Source organism: Notothenia coriiceps, unplaced genomic scaffold (genome assembly GCF_000735185.1).
Source record: "Notothenia coriiceps isolate Sejong01 unplaced genomic scaffold, NC01 NC01_scaffold00037246, whole genome shotgun sequence".
Classification (NCBI taxonomy): Eukaryota; Metazoa; Chordata; class Actinopteri; order Perciformes; family Nototheniidae; genus Notothenia; species Notothenia coriiceps.
In genome coordinates this window covers 9,174,764-9,191,544 of record NW_011369947.1, presented here as the reverse complement: position 1 = coordinate 9,191,544, position 16,781 = coordinate 9,174,764, and the positions used below count along the sequence as shown (strand labels likewise).

At 39.8% G+C, this 16,781-nt stretch overlaps 1 protein-coding gene across 2 annotated transcripts; it reads left to right on the top strand.

Moving 5' to 3' along the window:
- The first annotated feature begins 5,102 nt into the window (after positions 1 to 5,102).
- On the top strand, positions 5,103 to 15,176 carry eno1a (enolase 1a, (alpha)). 2 transcript variants are annotated; one of them, XM_010794726.1, is made up of 12 exons: positions 5,103 to 5,210; positions 7,323 to 7,417; positions 10,053 to 10,148; positions 10,645 to 10,703; positions 11,107 to 11,176; positions 11,599 to 11,732; positions 12,269 to 12,491; positions 12,848 to 13,045; positions 13,492 to 13,693; positions 13,789 to 13,897; positions 14,008 to 14,066; positions 14,687 to 15,176. In XM_010794726.1, exons 2-12 carry the CDS (start codon positions 7,333 to 7,335, stop codon positions 14,748 to 14,750), a joined length of 1,299 nt encoding a protein of 432 aa, XP_010793028.1. In that variant the 5' UTR covers positions 5,103 to 5,210; positions 7,323 to 7,332; the 3' UTR covers positions 14,751 to 15,176. The 2 variants fall into 2 exon arrangements, with proteins under 2 accessions (XP_010793028.1, XP_010793029.1); XM_010794727.1 differs by lacking the exon at positions 10,645 to 10,703 and adding an exon at positions 10,306 to 10,364.
- The last annotated feature ends 1,605 nt before the right edge of the window (positions 15,177 to 16,781 follow it).

The following is a 16,781-nucleotide window of genomic DNA, read 5'->3' as shown; positions in this document are numbered from 1 at the left end:
AATGAATAAACATGGAGCACAGGGGAAGACAAGACTAAATACAAAGAAGGGTAATCACAGGACAAGACACAGCTGGGCAGGGGAGGCAGAAACACAAGGGCAACAGGTGAACACAATCAGACACAGGAGGGCAAACACAGAGACAGGAATCAACAGACAAGACAGGGGGTGAACACTTTTCAAAATAAAACAAAACACAACACAGACAGACCGTGACAATCCCTCAAACTGATAATTTTTAGCTGGTTATTCTACTCATACATCCGAATTTCTTGCCCAAAACCAAACGGAAAGTTTGACTTTGGAATATCATCAGATATCAGTGTTGACAAGGAGAACATCTTATGTTGCCTGCAATGCAGCATTTCCGTTTTCCGTCAGTCCCAACATCTTTGAATATTTGTATTCTTCATTATTATTAAAATAGCACTTGCTGTCACTTTCTTCTAACCATTTTGCAAATTAACTTGTCATCACACTTCACAGAAAACCACAGAAGAAGCACATTCATGTCACTCTCACTTAGGTTGAAAGCTGCTGCAAGTCATTCTGAAAAACCTGGCTGTTTCCTGATAAAAAAAACAAGCATGATAGCCAATGTAAGGAGTAGGATATTATGACTTGAATCACCTGTTCCTGCACACTAGTTGCAACATGTCTAACACTTCAGCATTACATGCCAGAGCTGTTTAACTTTGAGGTGTGTGAGTGTGCAGCTTGCCAATGTCTTCGCAAGAACATGCACATGATGAAAGACGAAAGCACATTATCTTAAGGGATAATCTTTTTTCAGGTTTAAAAAAAAAAAGATTTCAACACTTTTGAGAAATAAGCTGATTCACCTTCTTGCTGGGAATTGGATAAGAATGCTAATCTCATATATTTTTTTTTAAGATAAAGCGTCTGCCAGCTGGGTATAGTTTATCTTAGCAGGAAGATAGAGCTTAATATCACATCCGTACAGACAAACAAGCACAACAAAGATGAGTTGCAGTCTATTTGTGGTTATGCCCAGCACTATTTCTTGGCCGAGAATGACTTCCACCCTGATGCTGGAAATAACGGAAATTTCAGAAATGGCATCCTCGGCCAAGAAATAGTGCTGCGTATAACCCCTCGTAAAAGATTGTGTCTAGATGATAAAACTCAAATGGCATAACAATTCATGAAAATGGCTTAAAACTCAAATGTTTATGTATGGGAAAGGTTATGGGCCTGCAAGTTTTGCAGAACAAGGGTTACCCTCTGTTCACGAAAAGCTCCAACACGACCCCACATAAAAGAGTAGTAATGTTATAAGTTAATAATTATCTTTAGAGGTTTTTGAAGACAGATTTAGAGGCCTTTGGACAGAGCCAGGCTATGTTTTCCCTTGTATCAAGTCTTAAAGCTAAGCTAACTGGCTTTGCGATTAGCTTACAAAAGTGGTTTTGTTCATCTTACTCTTGGAAGAAGAACAAATTAGTGTATTTGACGACATTTTTAACTCTTACTTAAATGAAGGATTAAAATTGGAACTAGTGTTAAGTTTGCCATTGTGTGTGTGCGTGTGAGTGTGTGGTCTGATTGAATTACTGATGAAATGATCAAAGCACTCACCTTGATTTAAGACTGTCATTGTTCCACTCACATCCTTCCTATCTGGATTGGAGTTACAGCCTCTCGGCGGTCTGCTTTTGATTATTACCAGTTGTTTCTGTGTTTGGCTATCAACTCTTGGGTGATTTATACATTAAAAAAAAACATGTTAAGCAACCCCAGGTGGAGAAAACAGAACTGACCTTTACGGGTGAAGTGACAGGCCAGCCTTTTCTTATAGCTAACACAAAGTCTGAGATCATTAAGAAGCCACATGTGCCCCTCGGCGCTCAACATGCATACACCAGCACTTAGAAATAAACTGAAGCTGTCTTCTTCCTTGGTAAATCACTAGGTTTTTGTCTTTGTATTGAGGACCATAACAGTTGTTAAGGTCTTCTGGACTTAGATGATGTGATTGAAGGCTAACAGTAAGCCTAGTCATTTAAAGCCCACATATGGTCAGGTTGACATATAGTTGTGAGCTGCAGGTGGTATGTTAGCTGTCCTGTGCTGGTGACAATGGGACCAAAAAGTGTAGAAAATAAAACAAGAATAATTAGATTCCGTCTTTAGAAAGTTAATAAAACTACATTTTTCTTGAGTACAACTGCTCAAGTACATGATTCAATTCACAACATGCGAGTGCTCAAACTCCCTAGATTCGACGTCTCATCACAAGAACCCTTAGTTTGACCTTTAAAATGTCTTCCTGCATTTTTTTTTGAGTCAGCTGAGAATTTATTTCACTGAATGTCACTTTTCCAATTTTTCCCAGTACCCTCCTGGGTGAAATCCCAAGAACCAATTACTTCCTGACAATCTCTTTTTAGTATGTTTTATGGCGTTACAGTCAAAGGGCCACATTTAAACCATATGACTGTTAGTACCTTGACATTTCATTCAGTTTACAGTGTCTTCCATCAACCGTGAGAAAAAAGTATTTGTTGCCAACAGTTTGATCAACTCAGCAGTGAGTTGGAAGGAAACTTTTTGGCTGTGATGATTCAATCGACAAGACTATTATTAAGAAAAGATCAATATAACAGAATTAACAACAAAATATATCACAGCAATAAGATGAAGATATGTTATTGACATTTTAATGGCAGCTTCATTTTCTTTCCATTAAAAAAACAGTTTTAGCTGTATGTGGGGGTATGAAGAATGACATTTCACACAGACCATGCATCAGATACTGATAACTGCAGAAGTTATGTGTTAACAAGAATTCCATGACAGTGACTCAAGTTATTTTTTATGCATGAACACAAACTGTTGTTGGTTGAGCCATTCGGATCAAGACATGCCAGGAATATAAATAATTTAAGGGCTTTCTTCTTTATTGATTTTTTAAACCAAGGTAAGTAAGTAAGCCTGAAGGCTCGTCAGAAAGGCCTCACTCTATCAGCTGTAAACATTCAAGCCTGCAAGCTGCCCAGAACAACCACTGCACTATAATGCTACACATCAATATTTTTGAATTGTACATATTACAGTGGAAACATGTCATATTTTCTGACAATATCATAGCAGGTGTGGATTCCTGTTTTTGGGATTTGTTGGAGCCAGAGGGCAAAGACGCAGGAGCTCATATTAAGCCAATTCCTCAAGAACATGCAGCTTTCACTGTTGGCTTGGCCTCCACCCCAGCCCCAGGCTGCCTGGCATCAGAATCTTTGGTTATGAGGAAATGTTTTAAAAGGATTGACAACTCTCTTATGCTTCCTCACGTCTGGTTGCTTCATCTTTTCCGTACAGACATGACAGTGGTATCAATCGTCTTGTTTAACTCAGCAAGAAAGTAAACAAACTCATGTTAGCAAATTGTATAACTTTCAGTTGAACATCCAATCAAAAACTCAACAATATTTGTTTTTGACTTGCTGAACTGTATTCTGCATCAACCGTAAATTGCCCTTTCACTTTCCAACAAGACATCAAAGTATACGTTTTTATACGAATATACGAGTAATTAATAATGTCTTCTGAATCTGTATTTATTTTTTAACTTTGTTTAGATTTTAAGTTAACATTTGGCATTTTCCCATTTCTACTAGCCTAAAAATACCAGCTCTTTCAGAATGAAATGATCTTCCGGCGACGACTGAAAACTCATCTCTTTAGACTCCACTTCGAGCGATTGAATTACTAACAAAGCACTTATATACTAATAAAGGGCTGGCTTTTCTAAAGCCAGTTGAGTAGCACTTGAAATGTTTGGCTCTATGAAACCTGATGTACTTATATGATTCTGTTTTCTTCAAGGTTGTATCTTCCTGGTCGAATGCACTTATTCTAAGTCGCTTTGGATAAAAGCGTCAGCTAAATGCAATGTAATGTAATGTAAAAAAATGTAATAAAAATGAACTGGTCAAAAGAACATGTTGGTCCATCATGGCCTATATCGCTTCAAAATACAAAAGATTGTTCTTTTGAGTTTTTTCTTCCGACTGAGAATTGTTGTTGCTTGTTTGCTAAATATATTGAGTCACTAAATTCCGCCATCCCTACATAATAACACATGTCTGCTGCAGGCACTTGTTGCAGGGACATTTTAATGAGAGCATGTGAGCAGCAGATGGCGCAGTTGGTTTTAACACTGACAGAGTCTCAAGGTCACTGCAGCAGGCTTTCATCACACTGTAGCTCCAGAACCAGGATGCTGCACTGCCTGCACTGTGCAACTGCACCAAACCTGTGTACTCTAGCGACGATCCTTTAGATGTGTCGGGATAACTTCATTTACTTATCTTTGGATTTATTACTGCTTTATCAAAACACAACCCAGTGCTGACACTCTCTAAATATATGTATGTGTCAAATATGTATACACATGCAAGTAGCACTTCATTTTCATACTCTTAACGAAAAATATATAGGCCTACATAAACACTTCCAATGTCAAATAATATGTGCTAAGAAAATAACAAATTGGTTATGCAAATAAGGTGTGGATCTGAAGCAGAAACATTTAAATAGTTTTATTCTTGATCACTGTGTCGTCTAACACAAGTGTATTTGTATCACTGATATGGTGATGTAAGAGAAAATAAAAGTAGTATTAATTTCCCATCCAGTCGCGTACTCCTAGACGTCTTTTGATCTTTTTGGAAATGGCCACATTTGTAGTCTCTCATTTTCGTGATGGGAAAAGAGAGTCAGAGCCAAAAAACGTGACCGCAACAGACATGTGACCAACACTGAACCACTGCATCGGAAATCCCTGCCTGCCTCCCTGCACGTACTCAGAATGCGTCAGCTTTTTGTGTCCTGCCTTTCATCCTCACACGAAAAGAAAATACTACATTTCCCATAATTCATCCCAATTAAGAGAAACCTACTATTTGTATGCACATATGTTTGGTGTTCACTGACAATAATGTTTGTGTCTATGCTAAGGAATTAAAACATTCGCATCAGTCAAGCTGCCTCCTGATGGTGAACGTGCATCCTTCCTCGCACTGTCTGCCTCGTGAGCCAGTCCCAGCCAATAGCGTGGCTTCGTTTCTGCGTCTCTTCCTGATTCACGCTCACTTATCAGCGAGTCCGAAGCGTCACCAGCGCCTTGTCTGCCTGCCCGCACGAGAGAGAGACAGCACCTTCCTTGCACACAGTTAGGCCCGGAAAAGGTAACTATCACATCTTTATTTCTGCTTTGTATATGCATATTGTATGTACGACAACAGCTATCAAAATGTAAAATGACTACTCTTAGATCTGCTGTTAAACTAACTCTGCTTTTATACATCTGTACATGGCGTTCCTTATCAACTGATGACTTCGAAGTATTGCCTTTGTGTGTACTTTGCGTTTTATCGTGTATTATCAACGACAGTAAGTTGGTTTTATGGCTCGCTGGATGCAGTAGTTTTGTATCGCAGCGTCTATTTTTAAACCTGACCGTCAGCTGGTGATATGTCACTCCATTTAGAGCTGCAGGCTGTTTGGGGAAATGGGCGTCAAGTTGCAAGACCACCTTCCAACAGTCTCCTAAATGTGTTAAAGAACCATTATTGGTGTATTATTTGTGTAGAGACTTACGAGTCGTGATGTGTGTGAGACATAGGCTGCAAGCAGGCTCAGGCAGAGAGCTACCAGTTGCTTGCAGCAGATTTGGGGGTGTGTCCACCGGTTGTAGGAAAATTACTGTATGTAGTAAGGTACACTCAGTTTGTGTCTCTTTAGTCATTTCCCTACTTTATACTCTCAGAAAATACTCGAAAGCGTCACTCAGTTAGTGACATTGTAAGTTACTGCAGGTTTAATTTTGTTCTTCTTTTGAGTTATTATTACTCTGATAAATAATACACACAGCTTGCTGGCAGACTCTAATGCAGGCAAATTAAGGAACAAGCCAGACTTAGATGCACGTACACACATCAGGTATCAAGCCTTGATTATTTATTTATATGTGGCTGCCATTTTGTTCTGCCAGTTTACCTCCTTGCTCTCCACGGTTGTAACGATGGAGTGCAGATTAAACAAAAAAAGGATGGATATGTACTGCAATCTGCACGTGAAACATGCATGATATAAATATAGTGTATCTGCTATATGTTAGGGCTGCCAATAACAACTATTTGAATGACTGATCAACAACTTTTCACAAGAATCAGTCAGTTGGTCTATAAAATGTCATAAAATAGTGAACATCAGAATATCTTTAAGAGCTTTCTTTGACAAGAAGGTCAGAAAAGTTGTTAGGTTAATGTATATTAAGAGGATATATTGTTAGAATCTACTCTACTCAAATCTGACATGTATTTTTTGCTCCTATAATTCTGTATGTTACTTTAAGAATGATTGACATATATTTCAATTTTTTCATATTAACAATAGAAGCACACATTATTGTTGTTTAAAAACCACCCAACTCTATATGACTTGCCTAATTAACAGGCTTATCTAAGGCTGTCCTTTGGAATTTAAATCAGGCCCCAGTAAACTGTAATATATTTCCATTTAACTAAAGAACAGGGTCAGTGTTTAGCCGGTGGCAAGTTTAGGGACTGAGGTTTTTTCATTGATTCAACTGCAGTACAACTTAACTATAGTGGCTGTACTCAACGTTCACTCATGCATACAGAGTGGATAGATAGGCAAGTTAGTGCTTGTAAGGCAAGTCAGATAAAACCAATGAAATCAGTAGGGCAACAAGCGTCAAGGCCTGATTGTAAAGCTTAAAAAAATGTCTGTCCTCTGCTACTGCAGTTCAGAGTGATAACAAAGGCTCTGTGGCATTACTCTGCTGCTCAGACCTTCATACCATATTATTACAGTAGAACTGGGACAATAAAAAGCTAAAAATGTGTGCCAAGTGAATCACCATTTTTCTTTTGTGACCTTTCACTGCTGTTGACAACAGTTCTCTGTGGGACAGTAGTTCTCGTAAATCAGTTTTGCAAGCTTTTTGCAATACTGTTTTGTAATCAGAGATATTAAGAAACCTGAATGTACCAGAGATTTTGCTGCATAGGCCACGCCCTCGTGTGACCAACATGCCTTCTATCCTGGCCAGCCTCCAACAGTTGATTCAGGTGGCTCCTTTATTAATTCATGAGCTCCATTCATACTCTTCAAACTCAAGCAATAAAACCCATTACCCTTGTGTCATTTAGTGTTGAAATTATTGCCAACTCACTGTTATGACTCAAAGCTTTAATTCCCTGAGTAACAGTGCAGGGGTCTGTCTGCTTGGCCTATAGCTGCAGCTCTTTACTGATTTGTCGTTTCATCCGCAGAACCAGAACCATGTCGATCCTGAAGATTCACGCACGTGAGATTTTTGACTCCCGTGGCAACCCCACTGTGGAGGTTGACCTCTACACCAAGAAAGGTACTGTACTATGATGTGTATATATTCATGTGTTCCTCTACTTAGTATGCTAAGAAATGGGTGTGGCACAAATAGTTAAGTGGAACACAGTACAATTAAGGCTGCACAGTAAAAGGTAAATATGCAATATCATTGTTGAGTGTCTGCTTCTTGTATACTGCTAGTCCGGAGTGCTTGTCGTAGGGTCGCCGGTTCAAGTCCCTGACTGACCTAAATGTAGAGTGTGGAATGCTACTTGGAGAGGTCCCAGTTCACCTCCTGGGCCCTGTCGTGGTGCCCTTGAGTAAGGCACCGGACACACCCCCTCCCCCCACCACTCCCATTGGCCCCTGGGTGCTATACAATAGCTGCCCACTGCTCCTAGTGCTATTCTCCTAGTACTGGGTTAAATGCAGAGGTCAAATTTCAATGCGTGTGTTGTGTGCATGTATGTGTGACAATTAAAGAGGGTTTCATCCTCAAATTCTATCTATTCTATCTATCTAAAATACAAAACATGTCTATAGATTAAATATAAGGAAATCATTTCCAATGTTATTTTACGGAAAACATTTAACTGACTCTAAGGGCACTAATAAAAGGATGGTTACATTTTAAAACTGGAGCTCTCTTAGTAACTTTATTTTTAAAATACTTTAGCGCAAAATCAATCAAATCAAATGTACTTATCTCACAAGTTGACATAATGATCGGCGACTTAAAAAAATTATATATTGCAGCATTATGTACAAGTCAAACTTTAGTTCTTCTTCAACCTCCACACATTTAGGTTATTTTAACAAAGTTACAACTTAAAATATGTAATTATTTTCCAGCACCTGTAATGCTGCATTAAGAATATCATAATAAAAGTGACATACATTTTTTGTGTCTTTCTTGATTGTCTAGACTAGAGAGTGAAAACGAGTTAAGCCGAAGATAAGGATGGTCAACCCTGTGTGGCCCTACAGTGTAGCCAGCTCCCGGCCCAGAGTGGGTCAGATCAGATGGTGGATGTGTGAAAATAGCTCCTGTAATATCACACTGCCTGTCCAGCACTCTGTTACTGTAATGGTTCCTTTTTGACGGCACAGATAGCTCATACAGTAGGATCTTCTAGCAAACCTTTGAGATTAGTTAAATCTATGAATTGCATGCAAGGAAGAGATAATGTGTAAATTAAATCTGCAGCTCCCTCCCTTATTGTACACTGGACTACATAATGAAGCAGCATAAGCATCTTTATGTATGACACGTCTGCCTACGGTTGAGATCAATATTTTCAATGTACTAATGGCTCGAATGTGATTGAAGTTTTTTGGCGAGCAGTTCTGTTCCGAGAGCCCAAACAAAGGACCAGCTCAACCCAATGAAATGTCCCGAGAATGTTAATGAAGCAACCTCAATGACAATTGACATGGAAGTGAGTGCCTCCACTGGCTTCAATACATCGACTGCTCCATTCTGCTGCCCTGCTTTCATTAGTTTGGGATGTTTACTAAGTGCTCCAGTTTACTGTAAACAGCACCTTTCTTTCTTTATAAAAAACCCTTTTAAGTCTGCCAGGCCTGTTTTGGCATCATTTACACCACGGACCAAAGTGAGGGAGCTGCACACAGAGCACGTCTGTCAGAGTGATGTGTTCTGCTGCGTTACGTAACCAGCTTTCCACTCGGTCACAGTCATACTAGAAAACCTCTTATGCTGTTAGAATTATATAATTTCAGCAGGCTTACTCTGGCATTCTAGAGAGATATTTACAGTCACAATGATATGCCCTAGTTTTGATAGTATATAGGTCATAGGTCTCAGCCCAGATAAAATGCTTGTAGGATGTGATAGTACGGCGTCTCAGTCTATATCCTGTTTTCGCCCAGCTGTGGCCCGGTGATGTCTTGATGCAGATGATTTGCTAAACCTGGATTAAGCCTCCTGTCCTAAACCCTGAATCCCATCAGACCCACACCATCTCGGCCGCTCCACTGAGCAAACTCAATAGGTTTTTTTTGGCTCATCCCCAGTTTAATTCCTCCTTACTCTGCTGAATCCCCAAAATGGCCATCTTCTCATGTGTGTGCGGGGCTTGGCCTGCACACACTGACCGTTTCTCAATGTTGAGTAAACCTGCTGCAGAGCCACTATTTCATATTTTTTTTATACTACGTCATCGAGTGGCACCGAAGGACTGTTTAAATGCCCAGCATTCGGCGCCACTCGATGACGTAGTATACTTGAAATAGTGGCTCTGCAGCAGGTATTCTCGACATTGAGAAACGGCCACTTAGTCGGCAGCCTGTCTCCCCCTGTTACATCAGAGCCGTCTGTCGCACAGCCTATACGACTTCCTCCACACCACTCATGCTGTATTTCTCTCTCTGGACAGACATTAAGAGCCTTTAGTAGATTAAACTGCGTCTCCTTTTACTTGCCGTTTGTTCCCTTGAATACCAAGTAGCCCCTTGTAACATAATGCCAGATGTATGCATGCATTTTCTGTGCTGTATGAATATCACAAAGTCATCACATAGTTTACAGCCATGAATGTCATTAATGGCTGACTTGAAAAAATACATTGATTTAGTCCTTTGCTTGTTTGACATGATTCAGCCCTTTTTAGGGAATGACTGTTTCAAAATGTCCTCTCTGTGTCTCCAAGGTCTTTTCCGAGCTGCAGTGCCCAGCGGTGCCTCCACTGGGATCTACGAGGCCCTGGAGCTCCGTGACAATGACAAAACACGCTACATGGGCAAAGGTACGCTGTCCAATCGGATTCCCCCTTCAACCTCTCTGGTCACCTCCATCCTGTTACCTATCTTTCATTTCATTTCAACACCACTTTATTTTATGTTGTCTGTACCAATCTCCTCCTTCTTTATTTCCATTTCCTCCATCTTTCTTCTCCCTGTTAGGAGTCAAAAGAGCAGTTAAATATGTTAATGAATTCTTGGCCCCTGCTTTGTGTAACCAGGTAAATATGGTGTGGAATAACAGAATGACCTTCTTACAAATAGGCGTGCACAGCAGCATGACGAATGGCTTTGCCTTTTGCAAACTAACCTCGACAGGCACAAAGATTTTCACAGATCTGAAAAGAAAGAAAAATTTCAAAGAGGACAATCAGAGACGGCTAAATCATATTTGGTCAGGATAATCTACACATTGGATGAGGTCCTCTGTGGTCATCTGTCCCGCCTGCTCTGCATGTCTTCTGCTGTCTGGGTCAGTTACGGTCTGCTTGTCCCTTGCAGGTGTCTCAAAAGCTGTTGAGCATATCAATAAAACAATTGCACCTGCACTGATAAGCAAGGTAGGACCATTTATTGTTTGACTAATATCACTGTGCTAGTGTCAGACTCAGCCAACCCGTTCCTTGAATTAATCATTTATGTATCTCGACAATTTTAAAGATAATAATTACAAACAGTTTCCTTTACAGCAGTACTGACAATATTTAAAAAATAAATCGAATATTCAAAAATATGGTAAGGCTTAAAACGGACATATTGAGCAGTTGTTTCAATTTGACATCAGGGTTTTTTGACCTTTGCATTTATAACAATCTAATATCAAAGGTAGCTATATACTGATATGCAGTGATTATGCTAACATTATTTGAGTGTGTTTTTTAACTAACAAGTTCAAATTAAACCTAGTATATGTTACTTATTTCCAGACATACAATTTAACATGTCATTTTTTGTCTGATCCAGAGTGTGAGCGTTGTTGAGCAGGAAAAGATCGACCAGCTGATGCTGGACATGGATGGCACAGAAAACAAGTGTAAGAGGCTACTTCATTTTGTGTTTTATGTTATTTTAATAATAATAATTTATCAACGGTGAAAGATTTTGCCATATGTATTTTAGGTGAAGCAATCCCTTTATAAATATGTCAATTTCCCACACTAAATTGGTTGTATCTCGACTAGTCATATTCATTTTTGACAGTTAACCAAAGATTAAAATACCTGTCTGTTTATTTTTATGGAAAAAAAAAAATAGACACTTAAACACAAACTTAAAACAATAAAATAAACACATTAATAGGCATGCAAACATTGCATTTTTGCAACAGACACTTCAATTAGAACCTAAACTATTTCAAGGTCATGCATAATGAATAAAGATATCAGAAGACGCTAATGTTACTTGAATGCAGTCTACAAAGAACATATTGAAATATTTGTGTGTCCCCTCCCTCAGCTAAGTTTGGAGCTAATGCCATCCTGGGCGTGTCCCTGGCTGTGTGCAAGGCCGGTGCAGCAGAGAAGGGCGTTCCCCTCTACCGCCACATCGCTGACCTGGCTGGAAACCCTGAAGTCATCCTCCCCGTCCCTGTGAGCAATAATTCATTTATCACAGGCTTTTTAGAGACTCCTATATTTGTATACATGATTTATACTGTTTCTAATTTCTATTATGTTGCTTTTACCTTCTAGTATATTTAACAAATTGTACGGTGTCCTTGGGTGTCATGAAAGGCGCCTTTTAAATAAAATGAATTATTATTATTATACTGCTGTTAAATAATGTTTATACCTCCTCATAATATTCATACTGTAAATACATTCAGTTTGTTTAATCTGTCACATGTGTGTGTATGTATGTATATATATATATATATATATATATATATATTAATATTATACTTGAACAGCACTGCACTTTCTGCTGTTTTGCACTTCTGGTTAGATGCTAATTACATTTCGTTGTCTTCAGTACTTTTACTCTGTGCAATGACAATAAAGTTGAATGTAATCTAATCCTAATGCAAATAGGTCTAAAACACATGTATCATTGAACTTGATCGATACATTTAAATTCTGTTGTGATTCCATTAGGCTGAAAGACAATCCTCTTTGCTTCCCTTCAGGCTTTCAACGTCATCAACGGCGGCTCCCATGCAGGCAACAAGCTGGCCATGCAGGAGTTCATGATCCTGCCGGTTGGAGCCAGCACCTTCAAGGAGGCGATGCGTATCGGTGCCGAGGTTTACCACAACCTTAAGAATGTCATCAAGGAGAAATATGGCCAGGACGCCACCAATGTAGGAGACGAGGGAGGCTTCGCCCCCAACATCCTGGAGAACAAGGAAGGTGAGAGGAACCAATAAAACTATAATCAAAACTATAAACACAGTTGATATAGAGTTTCATTACAGGCTAACAGAGTTTACATCCAGCTGCATATAAAGTTGTTGCTGTGTGGTTAAAGGGAATATCCTGAGGGCATTGTATTCTTAGACCTCTGAGGGAAGTACTTCACTCTACACACATATGGTTTCTAAATTAAGACCTAAACTCAGCCAGCCTCTGACTCCAGTGTCACGTCAAGGTGCTGAGATGGCAAATGCCCCAGTGGAGCAGAGTATTCAGTGGTGACTCATTCCTGAGAAGTGAGTGTTTTGACTCTCTTATCAAATGTCTACTGTAATATGTTATTTTTATCTCAGCTCTGGAGCTGCTGAAGAATGCCATCGCTAAGGCCGGCTACACCGACAAGATCGTGATTGGCATGGATGTGGCTGCCTCTGAGTTCTACAAGGCTGGAAAATACGACCTGGACTTCAAGTCCCCCGACGACCCCAGCCGCTACATCACCCCAGACCAGCTGGCCGACATCTACAGGGGCTTTGTCAAAGATTACCCCGGTGGGTTTCTAAAATATATCCACTTCTTCAAAGCCCTGAAACCCTCACTGCTCCCAGAGATGTTTTACAGTTATAAATGAGAGCCATTTAATATAACTACAGAAAGGAAAAGGATGATTTACACATTCCAACATGTGAGGACATGTACAAACAACAGGTGGACCTATGCAGATATATAAAAAAGCATAAATGTAACGGTATGGACATAAGCATGTCAAATGTAATATATTTAGTTCCTTGTCAATCATAAGCACAACACTATATACTCCTTTCAAATTTAGCAAATAGCTGGTGGACATATTGGATAATTTAGCTGCTTGTTTCTACTGCCTCCAAGTGGTCAAAAACATCAATTATTGCAGGTTTAAGGTTTCTGATAATATATGTATTAGTGCTTGATTTATGATTGGCTGTGACATTGCTCTTACCTTCTTCCTATGCAACAGTGGTGTCCATTGAGGATCCCTTTGACCAGGATGACTGGCAGGCGTGGAGCAATTTCACAGCCAGCACCAGCATCCAGGTGGTGGGCGATGACCTCACCGTCACCAACCCCAAACGCATCGCAAAGGGTGTGGCTGAAAAGTCCTGCAACTGCCTGCTGCTGAAGGTCAACCAGATCGGCTCCGTCACAGAGTCGCTGCAGGCGTGAGTGCCGAAAACAGAGCAGTGTTACCAAAATATTAGAAAGTAAATAAAGTCTAAGCAGGCTGACAAGGCTAATATGTGTCTCTTTCTTTTAGCTGCAAGATGGCTCAGAGCAACGGCTGGGGCGTGATGGTCAGCCATCGCTCTGGAGAGACAGAGGACACCTTCATCGCTGACCTGGTGGTCGGCCTCTGCACTGGACAGGTACATACTAAACACACAAGTTATTTAATATTCTTAGATTGACTTTTATTTGCATGCCTTCAGTACACATTACAGAGTAGTTCTCATATTTCATTTATTCCCTCTTTCAGATCAAGACCGGTGCACCTTGCCGATCTGAGCGCTTGGCCAAGTACAACCAGCTGCTCAGGTGAGTCCAGTCCCAAAACATTAAAATTCTGATGGCTAAATAAAATCCTAATCACCCATTTACAGTTACCCTGAACATTATTAACAGTATGAGTCCATGAATTGGATATCGGAAGAAAAAAAGGGAAAATGAATATCTTATACAATCTCTTGGCATAAACTATCAGTATATATAATATGATATGATTTACTATAGCCAGTCTTTAAACTGAAATGATAAACAAATGTGGTATTCTTAATAGTCAGATCTAAACGTCTGTTCTATTTAATTTAATTTAATTGTAATTATTGGAACTCTGTTATAAGCTATATGTTTCTCTGTGTGAAAAGCAAACGGGTAATAAAAACAAGCTGCAGTATTCCAGTCATGTTGTGGTTTACGTAGGCTCTTTCTTCCTTTAGACGAGTAGAATATTTGTTTAACAGTTTCAGCATGAGGACTTTAGATGGGTTAGGTTAGACAAAGTGCTTTCATGCAAATATATTATAAGGATCTCGGCTGTTATAAAGTAAAGGGGAAACAAAAGTGCATTGGTATGGCAGTGACTGTGTGATATTTGACATGAAAAAATTGTGTCGAGCCATCCATCATTTTAACAAACTGTCATTACTCTCTCCCAGGATTGAAGAGGAGCTCGGCGCCAAGGCCCGTTTTGCAGGCAAGGACTTCAGGCACCCCATCTGAGCTGGTCCTTGTGTGTCCTCTGCTCATGAATAATCCCCACATATAAACGCCATGCTAGGTCGCCTGCCTGTCTGGAGAGAAGACGGAGAGATTACTGCTGAAATCCAAGGTCCAACACTGTGGTCTGTGGCGTGGATAAGCCTCAGCTACACCGCAGCTCAGCTCATCTTCAAACTACGCTTTATCTCCTAAATAGTGTTGGTCCTATGTTTGTGTCTGTGTAACCGTGTGAGAGACTTTGGTTTAGTTTCTTGTGAGTTGTAGTGATTTTTGGTACTCTACTGAGTGTTTGAGCTACTGTAACTGTAGTACGTCTCTGCCTCAAGCAGTAGTGACAGTACTGTATGTGCAATGTATCACATCTGAAAAGGTTTTGTGTTGCTGTAAGCGTTGGCAGAAATATGTAATAAACAACATAGTTTGAAACGTTGTGATTTCCTTTTATATCAATGTGTTCATGTGCTGACTGATTGTGGGCATACTATAGACTCCAATACAATTACACTTTATTGTCAGATCAAGTCTGAGTTTTTCCTTGCATCAGCCTCAATGATGTGTTAACCTTTTAATTGTATTATAACAACTCCCATATCAATTTAGTTATAATGATTATTTTCAATATAAGCAAGGTTATGATTACAAATCATTTAGGATTCATAGCTTTCTCACAGAGTACATGAGGTGAAGGGCCTCCTCCTCAGAAACTGCTTCTTTCTGTGCGAGATGTGTGTGATGTAATCCGAGTACCACCGAGAGGCAAAAACATGAGCTCAGTGCTCGGAGACGCCATTTCTGTCCCCCGGGTAAAATAATTCAGCAGCTCTCTGCAAGCTCTTTTTGTACTGAGCCTTGCCAAGATAAACGAGGGCCTATTCACCGGTGGTATGGTACCTGGGGGGGCTGCCAGCTGGGTCTATGCCACACAAATTCCCTGTTTTGTGTGTGCCCTGTCTGAACCTGTCTCCATTGTTTAGTCGTCACAAAAGAGACTTTCTAGCATTTATTTTTATCACCCTGTGAACATCCTCTGTTGCATATTTCCTTAAACACTTTTTATACACACTTCAATGGACTAATGTTTTACAGAAAGTTCAAAAGGGTAAGAGTTAATCTGGGCGACTTCCAAATTGATATCACAGTTGTGGATTGTAGCCTGAGATTTAAATGAATTTCTAGGAAACTGCAATGGTTCATTTATTTTCCTTGAGACCTCTGCCATCTAGTGGTGATATATATGCAGTACATTTCCCTGAAATTAAATAAGAAATCCGAATTCGAACAAAATGACATTTGAATTTCACTTTTCTGGGCTCATCACATCTAATGCATGTTTCTGTAAAAAGAAAGTGGCACAATTTTCCCACCTAAAATCATCATCTTAAAGATACAAATAAGAAGTATTTAAATGTGTTCAAACTAGGACAATGTGTCTTTATTTGCAACACTTAAAGGTGGGGTATGTAATTTATTTCAGAAACACTTTTTGTTATATATTCCATGGAATGCTCTTAACATCCCGATAGCAATGAATATATGAAATGCTTTGACAATAAATACATAAAAAAAATGTCATCTGTGGAAGAAGCCGTAATACTGTAAAAACTACAACCAATCCATTTAGCCNCCACGAGGGTATCCATCCAGGACTTATGATCCAGGACCACAGCCACGACTCATGGATGATCCTGCGGTCCTGTGTCATGGATCGCGAGTCCTGGATCTTGAGTCGTGGCTGTGGTCCTGGATCATAAGTCCTGGATGGATACCCTCGTGGATTCATCTTCCTATTATACACACATGCATTTCCAAACATTTGGACTACCTATGTTGCAAATGTATTATCTTTTCAATTTACACACGGCATCTATTGCACGTCTGTCCGTCCTGGGAGAGGGATCCCTCCTCTGTTGCTCTCCCTGAGGTTTCTCCCATTTTTCCCTTTAAACTGTGGGTTCTCTGGAAGTTTTTCCTTGTACGATGTGAGGGTCTAAGGACAGAGGGTGCCGTATTGTCATACTGATATTCGGTACA

What these genes read in the sequence shown, in the direction of transcription:
- eno1a (XM_010794726.1), top strand. Translation starts at nt 7,333, where the DNA reads ATGTCGATCCTGAAGATTCACGCACGTGAGATTTTTGACTCCCGTGGC. An exon ending in TGACCTCTACACCAAGAAAG is followed by an intron (nt 7,418 to 10,052) that starts GTACTGTACTAT and finishes TGTGTCTCCAAG; the next exon opens with GTCTTTTCCGAGCTGCAGTG. An exon ending in CTTTGTCAAAGATTACCCCG is followed by an intron (nt 13,046 to 13,491) that starts GTGGGTTTCTAA and finishes CCTATGCAACAG; the next exon opens with TGGTGTCCATTGAGGATCCC.